At 42.2% G+C, this 16,841-nt stretch overlaps 1 protein-coding gene across 1 annotated transcript in view; it reads right to left on the bottom strand.

The window, feature by feature from the left end:
• The window catches only part of ACVR1B (activin A receptor type 1B), a 44,280-nt gene extending 29,277 nt beyond the window's left edge, over positions 1-15,003 (bottom strand). The window contains exon 1 of the mRNA XM_072654720.1: positions 14,849-15,003. Within this exon, the coding sequence (XP_072510821.1) occupies positions 14,849-14,942 (94 nt within the window). The 5' untranslated portion in view covers positions 14,943-15,003. The remainder of the gene's footprint in view (positions 1-14,848) is intronic.
• Between the last annotated feature and the right edge of the window lie 1,838 nt (positions 15,004-16,841).

Here is a 16,841-nt window from a genome sequence, read left to right as displayed (position 1 = left end):
TGTACACTTCAGGGGATAATCTGGGTGTTACTTTTCATCTCTGAAAGCACCTTTTGCACCATGATCACCAAGTTGCCCCACTGATTCTCTGAAGTGGTTCTCTCCCCTCTGGCATATTTTAAGATAGCTTGATTACTTGCTTTGGAATCTCTTGCAGGATATGTCTCATAATCTTTCTTGGCTTCCCAGGTGCTTCAAAAGGAAGAGCCTTCCATTTCTGGAAAGATGCAATTTCCTTTGCAAGAACTTTCTTTACTCTCTCTTTCCCCTTTAGTACTGCATCTGCCCCTACTCCCTTCAACCAGGTCATTTTGATCCTTGGTACACATTTAACCTGGCCTTCTAATAAGACATTTCTAGGTGGTCTGGTAAATACTAAATCAGTCATAATGACTCTCTATACCAGTTCTTCTTTACTACTTAGAATCAAGTCTGGTATATTCCCATTCCTTGTGAGTTCTAAAACTAGCAACTCTGTAGAAGTAAAAAATCTTAGGTTCACAGTTTGTTCCAATTCTGCCAAATTATGTTTAGATGACTGAAGTCTCCAATTACTACTTCCAGGACTAATTCTATGGTTTCCACAATCCCATTGAACATTTCCACCCTAATCTCACTATTCTAGCTAGGTGGTCTGTAGCATATCCCTACCAACACATTTTTATTGTATAATTATGGAATTACCATGCAGAGACTCCATAGTACTTTGGAAATGATTTTTATTCCATGACTACTAGTACTGGATTGGGTTGTATTTCCTATTTGTCTATCTCTAGCCTTCCTATAGATTCCGTAAGTTACTGGTTAGTCCACTAAGTTTCCCAGAAAACAATAAAAATTGTCACTTGCTGCCAGGAATACTAATTATTCCTTAGGTTTCTAAAATTGATATTGCTCAGTAAGGGAAACTGATAAATGAACAAGCCTCTTCTGTTCATAGGCATGGCCTAGACAAATGCTAGAATTTCCACCAAAAAAAGAAACGGGCTATGCTGAGGAATAAAAGACTGGAGAGCTACAGTCCCACAACCAGGAGCTCAGCTCGGGACGTCTCACGCTCCTGCCCAAAGCTGCCACAGTGACAATAACTCACATTTACATAGTGCTTTAGAGTTTCACAAAGCACTTTCCTCTCAACAATCTGAAGTATTAGCCTCACTTTACAGACGAGGAAATGGAAGCCCTGAGAGATTGAACAATTTGCCTAAGGCCACAGTGCTAGCAAGTAGCAGAGTCTGAATCTGAATCTGGACCTTCTGATTTCAAGCTAGATGGTCTTTCCATTCCTAAATTCCAAGTATTTTTAAGAAACTGGTACTATCCTATACTAAGGCTCACAGTTATGAGTAAGAAATTCTTATCACAATAAAGTTCATCAATCAAAAAAAATTTCAGAAAAAATTATCTTTCCTTTATCTTTAGTTTCTAAATTATCTTTTTTCTTCCACTAATCACCAAACAGGATTAAAAATAAAAAATCAGGGGGGCAGAGCCAAGATGGCAGACTAGAAAGACACACATACGAAGGCTCTCCCCACACAGCCCATAAAATACATGTAGAGAGGGACTCTCAACAAATTCTGCAGCAGCAGAGGTGGAGAACAGAGTGGAGGAGATTTCCAGCCCAGGGGGACGTGAAAGGCCCACGGGAAACGTCTGCTGCACCGGAAGTGGAGTGGAGCCCAGCCCAGCGTTGGCCGAGCACAGCTCAGGAACGGCCCTCGGGACGGAATCTCAAGTCGTGGAACCTCCAGTCACAGCAGCAGCAGGTTTGCACATCCCTCAACCCACAGGCGCCAAAAGTCAGTGACAGGGCTTTTTCAGCTGGCTGGGAAGGGAGAAGGGCCTTCCCATAGCTCCAGCTTCAGGCAGCAGCTGCAGAGGCCACATCAGCAGGCACAGCATCCACATTCATTGTTGTAGTGTAAAAACGCTGGGGGCACTAAGGAGCTGATTCTTGCCTTGACCCTGTGTGCAGGTCCTGGGGGAGCTGGTCTTTGTCACACACTGAATGGCGGCCCTGCCCATCCAGCTTATCTGAAAATCAGCTTCCAGTGCTGACTTGGCAGAACTGGAGGCCAAGTGGCCATGGAGAGGTAACTGCTAAGATTATGGACACAAAAATCCCTTCCTGCACCCAGACCAGTACATGCTTGATTATGCCACCTTGGAGGAATTGAGATCTTACAGATTCCCAGAGTATACCCTACTCTTGACAAAGGACCCGAAAGTCAAGTAACTGGCTGGGAAAATGCCCAAAAAAGGGGAAAAAAAATAAGACTATAGAAGATTACTTTCTTGGTGAACAGATATCTTCTCCCATCCTTTCAGATGAGGAAGAACAATGCCTACCATCAGGGAAAGACATAAAAGTCAAGGCTTCTGTATCCCAAACATCCAAAATAAATATTCAGTGGTCTCAGGCCATGGAAGAGCTCAAAAAGGATTTTGAAAATCAAGTTAGAGAGGTAGAGGAAAAACTGGGAAGAGAAATGAGAGAGATGAAAGAAAAGCATGAAAAGCAGGTCAACACCTTGCTAAAGGAGACCCAAAAAAATGTTGAAGAAAGTAACACTTTGAAAAATAGGCTAAGTCAATTGACAAAAGAGATTCAAAAAGCCAAGGAGGAGAAGAATGCTTTAAAAAGCAGAATTAGCCAAATGGAAAAGGAGATTCAAAAGCTCACTGAAGAAAATAGTTCTTTCAAAATTAGAATGGAACAGATGGAGACTAATGACTTTATGAGAAACCAAGAAATCACAAAACAAAACCAAAAGAATGAAAAAATGGAAGATAATGTGAAATATCTCATTGGAAAAACAACTGACCTGGAAAATAGATCTAGGAGAGACAATTTAAAAATTATGGGACTACCTGAAAGCCATGATCAAAAAAAGAGCCTAGACATCATCTTTCATGAAATTATCAAGAAAAACTGCCCTGAGATTCTGGAATGAGAGGGCAAAATAAATACTGAAAGAATCAACCAATCACCTCCTGAAAGAGATCCAAAAAGAGAAACTCCTAGGAACATTGTAACCAAATTCCAGAGTTCCCAGGTCAAGGAGAAAATATTACAAGTAGCTAGAAAGAAACAATTCAAGTATTGTGGAAATACAATCAGAATAACACAAGATCTAGCAGCTTCTACATTAATGGATCGAAGGGCATGGAATATGATATTCCAGAAGTCAAAGGAACTAGGACTAAAACCAAGAATCCCCTACCCAGCAAAACCGAGTATAATACTTCAGTGGAAAAATGGTCTTTCAATGAAATAGAGGACTTCCAAGCATTCTTGATGAAAAGGCCAGAGCTGAAAAGAAAATATGACTTTCAAATACAAGAATCAAGAGAAGCATGAAAAGGTAAACAGTAAAGAAAAGTCATAAGGGGCTTACTAAAGTTGAACTATTTACATTCCTACAGGGAAAGACAATATTTGTAACTCTTGAAACTTTTTCAGTATCTGGGTAGTTGGTGGGATTATACACACATACACACACACACACATAAAAAGAGAAACAGAAAGCATAGTGTGAATTGAATAGGATGGGATCATATCTTAAAAAAATGAAATTAAGGGGTGAGAGAGAAATATATTGGGAGGAGAAAGGGAGAAATGGAATGGGGCAAATTATCTCTCATAAAAGGCAAGTAAAAGACTTTTCAGGGGAGGGAAAAAGGGGGAGGTGAGAGAAAAAACATGAAGCTTACTCTCATCACATTCGACTAAAGGAAGGAATAAAATGCATACTCATTTTGGTATGAAAACCTATCTTACAAAACAGGAAAGTGGGGGAGAAGGGGATAAGCAGGATGCGGGGGATAATGGAAGGGAGAGCAGTGGGAGGAGGGAGTAATTAGAAGTCAACACTCTTGGGGAGGGATAGGATCAAAAGAGAGAATAGAAGAAACGGGGGACAGGATAGGATGGAGGGAAATATAGTTAGTTTTACACAACATGACTATTATGGAAGCCATTTGCAAATCTACACAGATATGACCTATATTGAATTGCTTGCCTTCCCAAAGGGAATGGGTGGGGAGGGAGGGATGAAGAGAAGTTGGAACTCAAAGCTTTAGGAACAACTGTTGAGTATTGTTCTTGCAACTAGGAAGTAAGAAATATAAGTAATGGGGTATAGAAATTTATCTTGCTGCACAGGACAAAAGAAAAGATGGGGATAAGGGAATGGAGGGATGTTAGAAGGGAAGACAGATTGGTGATCCAGGTAATCAGAATGCTTGGCGTTTTGGAGTGGGGGAGGGGAGAAATGGGGAGAAAATTTGGAACCCAAAATTTTGTGGAAATGTTGAAAACTTAAATAAATAAATTTAAGTACAAAAAAAAAAGAGGAAAAAATCAACAGCTCCTTGAGATCAATACAAGATGTCTCACTGTCAAACTAGGTGTGTGTAATTGGTAGTATCTTGGAAATTAAAAATCTAAGAGGATTTTCATGAACTAACAAAGATATATTCGCTGTTTTGGCTAAAGAGCATCTAAGAAAAATACAGTTAACTTAATAAAGGAAGCTGAGCAGTAAGGAAAAATCCAATTTTGACAACAAGAACTTGACAGGCTGGTTGTTTAGCTTGCTCCTATCCAGAAAAAGGGCCTAGAAATGGGTTTTACATGAAAGGGAAGGTGTCAGAGAAGCCAGTTCAGCACTGCATCCACTGTACACAATACCTTTCTGACATTTTACTTGGAAACAAACCCAACCCTAGAGAGTTGTTTAAACAAGTTCAACCTTAAGCCTCAGGTCTACAGAATGAAAGCTTTGTTCTTTTCCCAAATAAATGCTTGGTATTTATGCTAAGGAGAACTGTCAGTGCAACTTAATCTATGATTGAGGGTAGGAACGGTCATCTTAAAGGATCCCTGTGGCTGCCTGGGAGGTTAAGTGGGATGGTGGAATAGGAATGGAATACATCATTATGAGGGCCCAGTCTTTCCAGGACCATCTAACACAGCCATTATATTTAATAAACTATCCATTACATACCAAGCACAAGTAAGGGGATGAGTGAAGTAAATGGAAGGAAACAATTATCCTTTACTTTATTCTACAGTAAAACAAAATACAAAGAATACTTTCTTCTTTTCTGTAGTCAACCTCTGTGCAGCTTTTATTTTATCTGGTTTATCGGGGCAACAATAGTTATTTGACACTGAAGCTTACGAAAGGTATCTTCTTCCTGACCTACTTACTGTACTAAGGATAAGTATTTTAGAGATGGTGGGGATGCAATTTTGAGAAAGAAAAGGGCTTAGGTTAGTTGCTTTGATGAGAAGAAAACTGATATGGCTTAATAAATGCAACGAATAACTAAGAACCTATTACCTGATACTATGCTAAATGCAAGGAATGCAAAGAAAAATAGGACAGTTGGAGCAAAATAAATAGATAACAAACTCAGACATGAGAAGTGATGTAAGAAGGAAGAAGAGATGGTTAACATATTCAGTTAAAAGTGGCTCAGAAAGAGGACTTCTGCAGACTATCAGAGGGATTGGTGGGCAAAATATTAGAGGTGAAGAGAGGTGAAATTAAAAGTGCAGCAGTACAAATGTGATGTTATACTTGAAGGGATGGAAATGAAAATGACAGATATTATGAGCTGGGATAGGAGGGGGAAAAAAGGAATAGTTTGTTGGTCAACTGCTGTTAAGTAGAAAAAGATGGATCTGAAAACTTATTTTAGAGAAAGTTGGAACATACTATAATAGGTAAAATCTCAAAGTGGCAAATATCATTCAGAGGAAGATTCTGTACGACAAAATGATTTCTACTTCCGAGATGTGGTTTATTTGGTTTACCTGATTTTGATCTACTTTCAAATTCTCTTAAAGAATATTCTAAGATAGTATATGCTTTCCTTAAAAATGTACTCATGCAACAACTTGTTTTTAAAAGGTCTGGATATTTTGTGAGGAAGACTAGGAAAAGGAACACTGAGCAGTAACTGAACTATTCAGGTTTCTTGAGCTTTTTCATCAACCAAGGAGCAGAAAAACATGCTGATTTCAAGCTCTTGGTGGGCAGGGACAACTTATATTTCTTTTATAGAAGGAATTCTACATCATAGGGCAACTTCAATCAACTGAACAAATTAACTTATTTAAAATGGCTTGGTTTATAAGGAAACCTGCTATCATCCCAGAATTAATGCTTTCAAATTGTGGGTATAGGGAAGATTTTTGAGAGTCCCTTGGACAGCAAGGGGATCAATCAACACTCAAAGAAATTAATTAAGACTGTTCACTGGAAGGTCAAATACTGAAACTGAAGCATAAATACTTTAGCCACATAATGAAAAGACAGGACTCACTGGAAAAGACCCTGTTTGTTGGGAAAGATTGAAGACAAAAGGAAAAGAGGATGCCAGAAGATGGGATAGACAGATAATGTCATGGAAACAATGAACACAAACTTGAACAAACTTCAAGAGATAATGGAAAATAGACAGGCCTGCCATACTATGGTTCATAGGGTCACAAAGAGCTGGACTCTGCTGAACAACAACAATCTCTGGCTTAAAATATGCAAATGTATACACAGATAACTAATAAGTGTTCATGGGAGACTCAGTACTTAGGTATACACAATAGATATTAGAATTTAAGCAATCTAATAATATTAGATCATATTTATATAGCACTTAGTGCTTTACGCATATCATCTTAATTAATCCTTACAAGTCTGAGAAGCAGATATTGTTGTTCCCATTTTACAGAAGTGGAAACAGGCTTAGAGCTGTTAAGTGGCTTGCTCAGGATCAGATCGGTTGTATAGACTCTCTGGGCCTTTGGAGCCCACAGATGATTGAAGACCCTCTCCTCCAGTGGAAGGTAAGTCCCTTGAGGGCAGGAGCTGTCTTTGCCTCTCTGTATTCCCAGCTTTAGCATAATGCCATTTTTGCTGTTGTTCAATCACTTCAGTTATGTCCAATTCTTTATGACCCTATTTTGGAGTTTTCTTGGCAAAGATACTGCAGTAGATTGCCATTTCCTTCTCCCACTCATTCTGTAGATGAGGAACTAAGGCAAACATGGTTAAGTGACCTGTCCAGGATCACACAGCTAATAAGTGACTGAGGCTGGATTCAAACTCATGAAGATGAGTCTTCATGATTCCCTGCCTAGTGCTCTATTCCCTGCGCCACCTAGCTGCCTCACAGTGCCACAGTAAGTGCTGATTAAATGCTTGTTGACTTGACAGTTAATAAATGTCTGGTTCAGGATTCAAGCTCAGGTATTCCTGACTCAAGTCCATTATGTCAACCTTCTTCTCAACTTAAAATATTCATTACCTAACTACCTCAAACTACCTATCCTCCCCTCAAAAGATTTAGGGCAATGGAAAAGGAAAGGGATAACAGTGGTAAATATATAAAAACCTGGATTCAAATGACTTTTCACTTATTAATTCATCACAGAGAGCATGGGTTCTACTTTTATGTAGCTCCTACAATCATCAAAGGCTGGTAGGAGAGGTGCTATGACTCCTATTTTACGGACCAGGAAACAGGCACAGAGGAGTTAAGTAATAGGAGGACTGGCTTATCTGCAACCAGATTAGATAAGGCTAGGTTTGATGATGCAAACACAGGGTTAAACAGTTTTCACTACGTTAAGTTCTAAGTACCAGCAAAACAACTGGTAGTGAGGGAATGGGGCTGAGAGAAAACTGTTAAGAGGCAGAAAGGAAGTATATGTAAACCCAAGGAAACTGCCCAGGGGGAAAAAAGCATGAGAAAAAGTGCAGATTCTAGGACAATATCCAGAAATGGATGTTTTGGGGCTAAATCAAACTCTGGTTAACGTTTCAGCACAAGAAATTCAGCAAACCCTTACACTGTGCTTTTTGTTTATAAAAGATGACATGGGAAGTATAGAGGAATCTGCAGGTAGAGAGAAAAGTTGAAAGATGGCATTTATAAGGCTTGTGGAATATTAAGGCTGAAAGAAACCTTAGAGGTCATGTGGTCAAATATCTTCATTTTATGACTGGGGAAACTAAGGGCCAATAAGAGGGAATCGCCTGAGGTCATATGGCAAGTCAGTACCTACTTATAACATAGATCTCCTGACCCCCAGCAAAGGGTTTTCTCCACTATATATGAGCACCAACCCTAAATTAGAAGAGATCTCAGGAAGATTTTTGTAAGCCATGTCTTCAGTAAACATACTGAGGAAAACAAAAATTAAGAAAAGGCATTAGCACAGGACCATGAAGTGGAATGACTAGGAGTGAAAATTACTCTTCTTCTATCTTTGGAGGCACTACTGACTGTTTGAAAGGTTTCACTGTTCCTCATTAGCTCTGCCTAGACTGGGTAAAGATGCCTGCAACACTATTATTGTCAATGGGAAGAAAGGGAAGAAAGGCTTTAGGATACTTCTTAAAAATACGAAAAGAAAACGAGGTAAAATCACCTTACATAAAAATTCCATCCTACAAAAAAAATGCACACAAGTCCAAACAAGGGTGGTATTCCAAGTAGAGATTGTATCCATAAATAGTAAAGGACAGACTTTAAAAATGAAAATACAACACAAAGAGATGAACCTTAGTGTTAGCTTGAGTTCTACTTCGCCTTACAACTAAATAAAGTAGGTAGAGAGAAGCATGAACTAGAGTTATTCCTAAGAACAGATTGAAATGAAATGCAATTCAAACTGACAAGCTTCTCCAGCAGGCTCTGCTGGAAACAGCAGATCTCACCAATTCACTGATTTATGTGGTGGCAGTAAGGTTTGCAATGAGTTTCCTGGGATGGAATTAGCCCGACTATAATATCACAGCCCACCAAAAATCAGTCATTCAGACAGGATTTTCAAAAGAATGCCATTCAATTTCCAGTCATTGAGCATTTATTAAGTGCCTCCTAGGACTCAAACACTGGACCAGGCACTGGGGATGCAGACAAAGTCCTTTTCCCCAAGAAACTTACATTCTACTGAGGAAACAACATATATAGAGCCAAATTCAAAATTTATATGGCATAAATAAACATAAAGTAATTTCAGAGATGGGATGGAGAGACAGGAAGCCCTGGTTGCAGTCAGAAAAGGCTTCTAGTTAGAGGTAGCACTTGGGCTGAGCCTTGCCTGGAGCTAGGAATTCCACTAGGTGAAGGGCAAAAAGGCAGGGGATGGAATGTCATGTATGGGGAACATCAAGTGGAACAGTTTGGCTGGAACAAAATATGTGAGGGAAGTAATGTGAAAAACAGGATGGAGTCAGACTGTGAGTTTGTATTTTATGGAAGAGGCAATAGGGAGCCACTAAGGTTTAATGAGTGAGAAGCAATGGTCAAACAGGAATATTATTTGGAAGCTGTCTATGAGTTCAACTAGCATGTATAAAACACCTACTATGTGCCAGGCACCATGCTAAGCACTGATGTTACAAAAAAAAAAGGTAAAAAAACTGAGTCCTGATCATAAGGAGCTTCACAATCCAATGGGGGAAGCAGCATACAAACAATTATGTACAAATATATATGTACAAACTATATACGTGTGTGTGATAAACTGGAAATAATCAATGGATTAAGGAGGACCAGGGAGCGCTTCTTGCAGAAAGTGGGACTTTAGCTGAGACCTGAAGGAGGCCAAGGAAGCAAAGAGAAGGGAACATGTTCCCTCCTAGGGGGCAGCCCCTGAAAATACCAGACTGAAAAAGATAGAAAATGGAATAGTGAAAACAATTAGAAGACTATTGCAGTAGTCAAGAAGATATAAGGAGTGGTGCTATTTGAGTGTAGAGGAGACAAATGGGAGTGAAGTTGTGGAGGTAGAAAACAGACTTTACAAGTGTTTGGCTATGGAGATGGGGGAAATAGGAAGACAGAGAAGAACCAAGGATAACTCTAAGTTTGTGAACTTGGGTGACTATAAGGATGGTCCTGCCCTCGATAGAAACAAGGAGTTAGTTAGGGGGAGTGTGCTTAAAGGGAAAGACAATGAGTTCTTTTTCGGGCAATGTCTCTGGGTCATCTAGTTTGAAATGCCCAAGAGGTAATTGGTGACTTGGAGCTCAGAAGAGAGATGAAGGCTGAATATGTTTAATTGAGTCATCTGCACCAAGATAACTGAACTCAAGGGAACTGATAAAAATCACCAGAGAACACAGAGAAGAGAGCCCAGTACAGAGGCATAGGATATACCAGAGAACAGAAGACAGAACACAGACGATGATGATCCAGCAAAGGAGACCAAGGAGTGGCCAAATATATAGGAGGAGAAACAGGAGAGAGAGGAATGCCACAGAAATTCAGGGAACACAGAGTATCCCCTCAGCAAGGGGTGGTCTGTAGAACAGTCAAGAAGGATAAAATTTTAAGAAAAAACCATTAGATCTAGCAATTAAGAGATTTTTAGAAAGGGCAATTTCAGTCAAGTGGTAAGGGAGGGTGGGAAGTTAGCTTAGAGATTGACAAGAAAGAGGGAGGTAAGAATGTGAAGGTAAAGGGTGAAGACAGCTTTTGCTAGGAATTTGGCAGGGAAAGGGAGGGTACACAGGACTAAAAGCCTGAAGTGACAGCAGGATCAAATGAAGGGCTGTTTGTCTGTTTTGTTTTGTTTTTTGATGGGGAGAACTGGGCATATTTGTTGGTAGTAGTTAAGGAGCCAGTGGATAAGGAGTGATTGAAGATTAAAAAGAGTGGAAGAGATGAGTGACAGAGCAAATTCTTAAAGGAGAAAGGAAGGGACCAGAACCTAGGGAATGAGAAGAATTTGGTCTCGGCAAGCAGAAGATTCATCTTTCTCAGAGACAATGGGAAATGAAGAGGAGACATGAAGTGTGGAACTGATAACAACTGGGAGCTCATGAAAGATGGTCTTAATTTTCTTGGTTAAATATGAGGTCCTCCCTGGAGAGTAAAGTGGAGAGGGGTGATATAAATAGTTTGAAAGAAGAAGGAAAGGTCTAGAACAGATCCTGTGGGGATTGTGATAAAATCTGAATTAGAGATAATTTAAAGGTTTTCCCTGTAGGCAGTGAGGGCCCAAGTGAGATTAGATAAAACAAACTTGTAGTGGATTCAGGCATCTGAGATGTGTGACTTCCAGCCAGCAGCGATCAGTAGCATGGAGTAGGACTAAAGATGAAAAATGGTGAAGGAAATCCAAGTTTGGGATTTGGAAAAGGATGAGCAACAATATAGGACAATGGGGGAAAGGAATTCAAGGAAAGAAGACAGACTAAAGTTAAAATTGTTCAACAGAGTGTCAAGATTGAAAATGAGGGAAAGTGAGACAAATCCTTGCTTTGTCACTTACTACCTATGTAACTATGGGTATTTAACCTCTCTAGGCCTTATTTTCTTCGTAAGTGTAAAATGAAGGGACTGTACAGGGGTGGGGAACCTGTGGCCCTCCAGGCCTCAAGTGTGGCCCTTTGACGAAATCCAAACAAATCCTCAAAAGAATTTGTTCTATAAAGTTTAGATTCCATCAAGGGCTACACTTGAGGACCTAGAGCATCACATGTGGTCTCAAGGCCAAAGCTTTCTAACCCCTGGACTAGACCACCTCTAAAGTCCCTTCTAGCTTTAAATCTGGGACCCTATGAACCAGGGCACTGCAGGACACTGAGGAAACATTATACCAAATCATCAAGGAAAGACATAGTATATCTTTGACTGGTAAAGACATAATAAAAATTCCCATGAAAGGAGTAGTTTTACTCACACTTTTGTCTCTGACATTCCAAGCAACCTTTTAAGATGAAGTTCTCAGTCTAACCTCCTCTTGTTCAGTTACCAACTAGCCCAAATCTAAAGCTGTATGTTCTTATGTAACATTTACATAGTGCCATAAACATACTCAGAGTTGCATAATAAATAATATGGTGCCAAACCAATGAAGCTAAGCAGGTCACTCCCTCCAGAACCTCAGATGGCCCAGGTACACTGCTAGTTGTACAAATGTGAAAGATCTGTCCTCTAATTTGAAAGAATCTGAAAGTAGCCTGCCAAAATGCATAAATAAAAAGAAATAACACTGTGACAAATGGTATTTCCTTCAATCACAAAGCAGTTATTCTGCCCTGATAAGATAAAAAGTAACCCAACATTGCTTATTCACATAAGTACAGAAACTGTATCTAAAAATACCAGGCCAACTGGATATCAGTAATTCAGTCTCACAAATGTCCCCAAAGAACAGCATGTATCATTTCCTTTACAATACAGAAAGAAAAACTGAGGTACATAGAGGTTAAACTTGCTCAAGGACAACCTGTGAAGGAGAAAAGTTCTGGTATCGCAAATGTCTTCCCACTCCAAGTTCCAACTAAGAATATATGTCTTCCATAAGCCTTTTTGGACAGATGAAAGTCATGGACAGACGATTCACTTATTCTCTGTTGCAAGAACCCACTTTTCCTGGGCATATTATTTTGCTGAGTGGACATCTGGATTCAAATGAATTCTTAAATATGTTCCCCTAAATTGCATTTATCTTCCTATCAGAATTTCTAGTATCTCTACTACCAAGTACTACCAAGTATCAGTATCTCTGCTGATCTTGAGAAATGAGTGCACTTTTCTATTGCCTCTCCTAAATCAAATAATTTCACATTTTTAAACACTATAGCACTGAAATGTGAACTCCACAGATGAATCTGAAAAAGCACAATGTTCCTAATCAAATGGGTTCTGTGCCACAACTTTATCAGGGTACAAACTCCTTCCCTTTCCTACTGTCAGCATTTTATTAAGGTACAAAGGTCCCAGTGCTCCACCAGCCTCTCTCTTTATTGAATGGACATCCTCCCACATTACTCATTCTTCTGTTACAGGGTCCGAGGCAAGTTCTGAAATGCTTTAGAACTACACTGCTCTATTTCTAGCCCATTCAATACAGATAAAATAAATGTATGATGGACATACATATAGGAGAAAAGATTCAACTAGTTGTCACCCCATGGCCCATAGTTTGCTTTCCCAGAACTGACGTTTTACTCGAATGCTTTTGCAACAGTGGTTTCCGGTGCATTCACTGCGGGTAACTAGATGTGTCCCGGAAAGAAACTGTAGTGTCTAGCCAAGAAGTTTTAAGGCCTTGGAGAATATCTGCTGGACATACAACCAATTTTCTAATTTAAAAAAGAAACAGAAGGAAAAAAAAGAAACTAAATCCCACCCAACCCCCTCTCCTCCCTTATTGGACATTCTTTTTAGGAAAGGTTAGAGAAAATGAACTGTGGCTTGCTCAGAACAAGCTGGATTTATCAATTAAACATTTGGGGTAGGCACTTCATTCTTTTAATCAGACTTTCCAAAACAGACATTAAAAAAGACACCAGGGAAAGTACAATATTTGACACATTAGGAATACAATAAAAATCCTTGTGAAAGAAATTAAGGGAGTTATTCATAATATCCTAACAAGCAAACCAGAGGTTAAATCAAGCGCTTTTTCTTAATTACATTATACCTTCCATTATAACACAGTCCATTGTAACTACCTTCCACCCCCACCCCATGAGATCTCCTTTATTCATAGAAGTCATCATTTCACCACAAATACTGTCAGTTCTCTGTTCACACACCTTTACACTGTGTTCAAGAATCATACTACACACAGTAGTTGCCTATACAATATATCAACAAGGAAGAAACCACAGAACACTGAAAACAGAAACACTGAAGAGAAGCACTACTGAACAAAGACTGAATGCATACACCAGCTACCAGCAACACCAGATATCAAAGCTAAAGATAATAAAACTGTTTTTCAGACTCAAAGTGCAATGCTCTCCTTTCTGTTTGATTTTTAAAAGCCAGAACTGTCATCTTGAGTAGAAAAATAGTGTTAGTGTATACACACACACATACACACACACACTTTATATTCCATTGTTGAAAGGTTAGGTGGTTGCAGAGAATTCAAAGCAGTAGATTCTGTTATTAGCCTGGAGTCCTGATCAACCCTCCCAGACAAATCTGCAGGTCAATAACCATTTCAATTCAGTCAGAATCTTCACCCACCATCCCCATGGCAAAACCATTTGAATCGATTATCTCTTACACTAAATAATACTTTAGGATTTCAATGGCGCCTCTCCAACCAAAGGGCTTCACAAACAAGAGACAGTGTTGCTGAAACATGTCCATCTCCTGTTGTGGCGGAAGGGGATGTCTGTCAAGAAGGTATAATAAGGTTGCTTGGGAGACAGAAGGTAAGTTTTTGTTTGTTAATTCTTTTCTTGGGGGAGGAGGAGGGAAATCTTGGCCAAGGGCAGTGGGATTACTCCCTCCCCTAGGATCTTTATGTAATCTTGGAGGCTAAAGGTAGATTTTAGATTTTTATCAAGATTTCGAATAAAAAGCATCCACGAAGTAATTAAATGAATGGGCCCCCTGAGGTGGGGGGAAGCAACTGTAACACACGTCAATTCGTTGCCCTATTCTGGGGTGCGAAACATTTCTCAGTCTCGAGCCCTAGGTTCACCCTCCCCAGTCCTTCCAAACACCGTCTCCTGGACCTGTGTGTATGTATGTATGTGTGTATGTGTGTGTGTGTGTGCGTGGTGCGTGTATAATGGAGGGGTCCCTGGTGAATGGGGGAGGGGGTCACGGGCAGGGAAGGAGGACGATGGAGCCCCTGGCCCCGGGGTGTCTGGCGGGGGGGGCCGGCACCCCCGGCCCCTCGGGACGAGGGCCAGGCCTGGAGGGCGGCGGCCACGCCTCGCCGGGCTCCTGGGACCGCCGGGGCCGAGCGGGGAGGGAGGGAAGGAGGGAGGGGGTGCCTCGGTTCCAGGCCTCGCCCCGGATCCCGCCCGCTCTCTCCTCTCTCCCTCCCCACCCTCCCCGGGACACTCACCCTGGGTCCCCCGGGGCCCGCCGCCGCCGCCGCCGCCCTCCAGCAGGAGGAAGACCAGGAGGAGGAAGGAGGAGGCTCCCAACGACTCCGCCATAGTAACCGTCGCTGCTGCCGCCGCCGCCGCCGCCGCAGCCCAGCAGCTCCCGGCGCGCGCCCGCGCCCGCCCCGCGCGCGCGCCCACCGCCGCCGCCGCCTCCTCCCCGCACGTGCTATCCCGGCGGCCGCGCAGGGCCCGCCTGTGGCGCGCGTGCGCGAAGAGGGAACTAGAGCCACCTCCCCCCTCCCCGAAGGGAGGGGCGAGGGGTGTGCGTGCGGGAGCGCCCCTTGTTTAAAGCAGGGGCGCGCGGCTCCGCGCTAGGCAGCGGCGGAGAGAGCGCGCGCGCCCCACCGAGGGCTCTGCCTCTCAAGGAACCGGCCCCGGAGCGGGGAAGGCGGTGCCACGGTGCGTGCGTGTGCGCGCGCGCGCCTGAAAGCGGGGCCGCGCGCGGGGGCCAGGGAGCCCGGGGAGCCCGGGGAGCGCGGGGAGCGCGCGCCGGGGCCGGTCACCTGTGGGACCTTGGCTGCACGCACGCCGGCGGCTAGCGCCAGCGCTGCCCTGCACACGCACACACGCGCCCGTGCGCACACGCCGCCGGGGCCCCGGCTGAGGGAGCTGCGTACGGGAACCGTTTGTCCTTGATCCTGCTGACCGCCGACCCCCTGGGGAGATGCGCCAGGAACCAGACGCCACCCGGGGAGTGCCAGCGGAGGGCGCGGCAGGGGGGAGGGAGCGCACGTACTGAAAAGACCCTTCGGTTCCTCCGTCAGTGATGGAGGATCATCCTGGGAGCTCCACAGAAGTCAGCTAGTATTATTGGGGGGGCTGGTGACCTGAGACTTTCCCTCTCCCTGTCCCCAGAGAAGCACCTGAAGTAGGTATCCTTTGGTATGAACGGGGAAGCCGTGTAGGGCACAGCGCCTTTGGTCTGGTCCCAGGCTGTGCTTTAGACGTTGAGCCAATGGTACCCATGGGAACACCTGCCTCCCGTGCTCCAGAAAAGCACTTCATGTACCGTACACCTTAATCTCCACTGTCCTTCGCACATTGAAACCCAACTCCCAATTACTGCTTCTGTCTGTACTTAACCTTAGAGTAAATATAACCTTGACCGTGTTCTGACCTGTGTTTTACCACTAGCTGCCTGGATTCAATTCACTTAAAGCCTTTTTCAGTATCTACTATGGTGTCAGAGCACTGTACTAACCTCTAAACTAAAGAAGACGACACCTACCCTCATTGAGCTCAGAATCTGTTTACACAAGTGAGGAACTGTTATACAAAATACATTCAAGTGCATTAGAGAACTATAAACAAAGTACTTTTTGAAGTCTAAGGGGAGAAAAGATCATTATTGACTAGTCAGGATGCGGAACCCAAGAAAGGTTTCATGAAGGAGGTGGCATTTGAGCTAAGATTTCATATTAATAATAACTACATTTATATGCTGTTTGCAAAGTACTTCAGCTCTCTGAATCAGATAGTACAACTTTCATCCTCATTTTACAGTTGAAGAAACAGGCTTGGGGAGATTCAGTAACCTACCTGTCCTAGGATCATAGAGCTACTAAGCATCTGAGGCAATATTCAAACTCTTCTAATGCCAGGTCCTATCCTCTTTTCGCTGCTGAACACTGACTTGAAGGATAGATAGGATTTCAACAGGTGAAGACAGAGATGGACCTATATGTTAGTACAATTTGATCATTCTTTATACCAATGAAATCACAGGTTCAGCAACAACAAAAAATGTACAAGGTTTTATGCTTAGCACTAGGAATGTACAATCCCTGTTCTTAAGGAACTGGAAGAACGCAACATGTACAAAGATAATAGAGTAAAACATAATCTCCACTCCTAGCTCTACTCTTGCTTCTCCAGATTTGTCTATCTCCCTGCCAGCAGTCTTCTTATTCTGGAAATACTGTTCTGATTGGTGGGTCTTCCACCCTGATT

This window comes from Notamacropus eugenii, chromosome 3 (assembly GCF_028372415.1).
Source record: "Notamacropus eugenii isolate mMacEug1 chromosome 3, mMacEug1.pri_v2, whole genome shotgun sequence".
In the NCBI taxonomy this organism is placed as follows: domain Eukaryota; kingdom Metazoa; phylum Chordata; class Mammalia; order Diprotodontia; family Macropodidae; genus Notamacropus; species Notamacropus eugenii.
The sequence above is the reverse complement of the archived record's forward strand: the minus strand, read 5'-3'. Positions and strand labels throughout refer to the sequence as shown.